Here is a 3941-nt window from a genome sequence, read left to right as displayed (position 1 = left end):
CCCTTTTCCCCTTCCCTCCCCTTTTTCCTTTTCCTTTTTCATCACGCCACTGAAAAGCCACTTGCCACCCACCTTTGGCTTTGCACCTTCAAGGCAAATTTCAGCAAAGCATTTTCAGGAGGGTGGAATGCCACCCCCTGGTGTTGTGCCAGTGACGAATTGCAGCTCTTTGCCAGAGGTCGGGGTGAGAGGAGCAGAGAGGTTTTCAGGCACAGCCATTTCTTGGCCTTCAGCTCTTTCCATTTGTCCCAGCACAAGCCATTTAACAGACCCAATATTCTGGTGTAGCGAAGGGAGAAGGCGTCATTATATTAAAGTCAAACATACAGGAATATAATGGAAAATTATACATTTCAGCCTATGCTTGAAAGAGTGGCGTATTAAACATCACAGCAAAAATAGCTGGTTCAAGTGCTCCCAGCCTGCTGCCGGGGGCAGCTGACAATTGCATTATTTTTCTGTTTTATGGCTTAGGGATTTTTTTTTCTTCCTTTCCCTTTGGAACAGGGGAGGCAGTTCTGGGATACCTGGTGGGGTCTGTGAAAAACCCAAAGCACCTTTGCGCTTTGCCCTGGCCCTGCTTTCCCCAGCGATGCATGCAGGAGAGGGCTGCAAAATCCCTTTGTGAAAAAGTGGCTGAGCATCACCCCGTGCAATGCTCCCCAGCACCGCTGCCGTGAGCACAGGGGAGCGAGGCTGAGCGCTGCAGCCCCAAATCTGCAAGACCTGGCCCTTGTTAACTGAGCAGCGTCAGTGCCTGTCACGGTGTCAGCACCAATTACGCTGCACACCTGTAATGAGACAGAACAGCTGCAATTTCCAGCCTTGCTGAGATCTCAGGTGGGATATTTATGGTGGAGAGATGCTTAGAGGGATCTCGTTGGCAGGCTGAGCCTTTGGAGCTTGGCTCTGACAGGTACTTCAAAGGAGACAGCTATTTTGGAGGTGCAGAAAATAGAAGCAGCAGTGTTTTCCGGATGAACTATCTTCGGGGTATTTTTTTACTTATCATCCATCCTTTGTGTAAAGCTCTGCAGAGATGCAAAGGGGAAGGAGGGCTCCAGGACCGGCCCAGCCCATCCCTGTACCAAAGTCCCACAGGGGGTAGAGGAGATGTGGGGCTGGGGATGCTGCGGGGTTTGGGGATGCTGTGGAGGAGCTGATTTCAACACCAGGATGCAAGAGCAGCTCTCAGGAGGGAGGTGCGATGTGGAAGAGAGGGTGAGGCCCAGCAATGTTTCATAACCCACGCTATAAATACACCCGTTGTGTGAGTGCTGCTGGCTCTGCATAAATAGCAGGTGGGATTGTGGGGCTGCGGGGAACGTGTTTGCTCTGTGGTTTCTGGAACCCTGTGTTGGCCACCAGCACCTCCAGGAGGATGGGTAAACGTCCCCAGAAATGACTTGCTTGGGAAACTGGGGTGGGGAGCAAGGTGACTTCATTTTAACTAATAGGTGAGTTGAACCCCAGTTAATCCTTCGCCCTCTTTCTCTCAAACCTGTTGTTGCTTGCAGAGGTTTTGCAGTCCTTGTTTTCTTCCAGAGAGGAAGGAGGAATTCCACGCTGAGTTCCTGGCCCCACTGGGGGTCTGATTCCTGCAGTGCCCTCCCATGGCACTCGCTATTTTTGGGGAAGGGAGATGAAATTCAGGAGCGGAATGACTTCACTCCACAACTCTCTGTCTGATGGTGGATGAGGGGCAAGAGCATCACCCACTTGGCCAGCAATGGGAAACGCATTGATAACGGGAAACATATCCCATCCTGTTTTTTGGGAGCACAGCTGCTGGGGAATGGGCAGTGCTGATGTGATGGGGAATATGCCATGGGCTTTGGTGCCTCAAGGTGCTTCTGCCAGGGTTGGGGCAGGGCAAGGCTTTGCCTGCTTCTTGCTGCAGTGCTGTGCTCTTCCCCTGCACAGGTGGACCCTTACCTGCCTTACGAGTACACCTGCGAGGGGATGCTGGAGCGGATCCACGCCTACATTCAGCACCAGGTTGGGCACCGTCCCTGTTATGCTGGGGGAGGAAAGCTGGGGAGGAACCCCATCCGTGGGCTGTCCCAGCCAAGGATGCTGAGTCCTGCCAAACCCCATCCCTACACTTCGCTCTTCCCCTTCAAGCACTGACCTAATCCCTTCCCTTCCAGGATTTCTGCACCACGCTGCCCCCTCCTCCGCCTGCCAAGGCCCAGAGCCCCGCTATGCAAAGTCCTCCAAGCCCGCTGGCCCTGTCTCCCAATGCCACCCACCTGGTGTGGTCCCCCAGTGCCCGCCGGGACCCCCGCTCCTGGCCGCCAGCAGACTCACTGCAGGTGTGGCTGTCGGAGGGGCGGCATGCCTGCACCGAGACGTGCCGCCGGCGGGGGCTGGTGTGCGAGCCCACCTTCTTCAGGTTCCTCAACAAGAAGGAAGTGTTCCTGCAGTGAGTGTGTCCTCAGCGGGGCGGTGACACCTCGGGGTGGGGGGGTGCTGCTGGAGGGGGTCCCCAATCCCCAGGGCTGGGCGCTTGGTCCCGTGTCCCCAGCACCCCTCATCCTCGTGTCCTTTGTCCCTAAAGCCCCTTGCACCCACGGCAGCCCTGTGCTTGCTCCAGCAGCTCTGTGCTTCCCCAAGCAGTGACGGCGTTGGCATTTGCTGCCGTCCCGCTCCCACCCCGCTTCTCTCCACCCCCTGCCCGCTCTCTCCCTTTCTGTCTTTTTTGCATCTTTCTCTCCAGAAAATGCATTTTGAACACACAGCGGTGAAGTTTTAATAGAGTATAAATCTGCCACCGGGCTCCTTGCTGCTCTGTGGACAATTAAGATGCCAGCATTACCATTTTCATCACGCTGGCCAGGCAGGCGACTGGATCCCTGGTGACAGCTTTATAGGATGAAATAGGGCTGGGGCTTGCATTCCTTGTGTGCCCCCCATCCCTGGAGCCAGGGCAGCTGCAGTTGGGCTGGGGGGGCTGTGGAGGCACAGAGCAGGGGCAGCTCCTGCTTCTCCCAGTGGCTTTTGTGGGTGCATGTCCCCATTTTGCTGAGCCAGAGCACTATCGGGACGCTCACTGAAGTTGGGTGCACTTCCAGGGGATGGCATCTGCTCGTGGAAGTGTGTGCAGAGCAGGTGAACCTCTCGGTCTGGGCAGGATATAACAGCTTTTAGTGGAGCTGTCTCTGGTCCGTTGAAGGCTCGGGTGTCTTTGGGTGGATTGCATGGGGCTTGGGGCTTGATGTGGAGTCAAAGGGTGCCAAGCACAAGGCTTATGGATCCTGCACCCAGCAAGGATCCAACAGAAGGTCTAGCACTAGGAATGCTCCAGGAAGGACACGTGGAGCATCAGAAACCCTTTAGTGAAGCACCCAGCAGCCTCCACCCCCTGGAACCACAGCCTCCCCACCTTTCTCTTCGTTCCCAGGCTCAGCATCACCTGCGACAGCACCGAGTACGAGATGAACCACCTCTACCCGGCAGTGGCAGAGAACGTTCACGAGTGCTACCTCCAGAAGGAGCCGCTGCTCTTCAGCTGCGCGGGGCACAACACCAAGTACCGGCGCCTCTGCCCCTGCCGCGATTACCGCGAGGGCCAGGTGGCCCTGTGCAGGGACTGCTTGTGACTCGGGCCCCGCGGCGGTGACACACCACGTGCCGCCGGTGGCTTTATCTCAAAGCTCGTGCAATAGCTGGGGAGGCAGGACGGGACGCGTGCCGAGCCAGGGGTGCTGGGCTGCCAACGGCCACGTCCCGATGCTCGGTTCCATTTCCCTCTTGAGGCGCATCGTCCGTCCGCATCCGAACCCACCTGGACCGCGTTGGCGCTGGGATGGGGGTGGCGGGGAGAGGGAGCTGGAGGGGGTCACCCTTCCCCTCTTCCGTCCATGGGATGAGCCACCAGCAGACTGCAGTTTCAGGGTTTTCATTCTCTTGAAGCATCCGAGGTTGTTTTATTTATTTAT

General features: G+C 56.6%; 1 protein-coding gene across 2 annotated transcripts in view; it reads left to right on the top strand.

The window, feature by feature from the left end:
- MGAT5B (mannosyl (alpha-1,6-)-glycoprotein beta-1,6-N-acetyl-glucosaminyltransferase, isozyme B) overlaps window positions 1-3941 on the top strand; it is a 40588-nt gene extending 36647 nt beyond the window's left edge. The window contains exons 16-18 of one of the 2 annotated variants that reach the window (XM_021415015.1): window positions 1924-1998; window positions 2151-2425; window positions 3404-3941. In XM_021415015.1, coding sequence (XP_021270690.1) covers window positions 1924-1998; window positions 2151-2425; window positions 3404-3602 — 549 coding nt within the window. In that variant the 3' untranslated portion in view covers window positions 3603-3941. The remainder of the gene's footprint in view (window positions 1-1923; window positions 1999-2150; window positions 2426-3403) is intronic. The other variant, XM_021415016.1, reaches the window with a different exon arrangement.

This window comes from Numida meleagris, chromosome 17, assembly GCF_002078875.1.
Source record: "Numida meleagris isolate 19003 breed g44 Domestic line chromosome 17, NumMel1.0, whole genome shotgun sequence".
In the NCBI taxonomy this organism is placed as follows: Eukaryota; Metazoa; Chordata; class Aves; order Galliformes; family Numididae; genus Numida; species Numida meleagris.
This window is presented reverse-complemented; position numbering and strand designations above follow the sequence as displayed.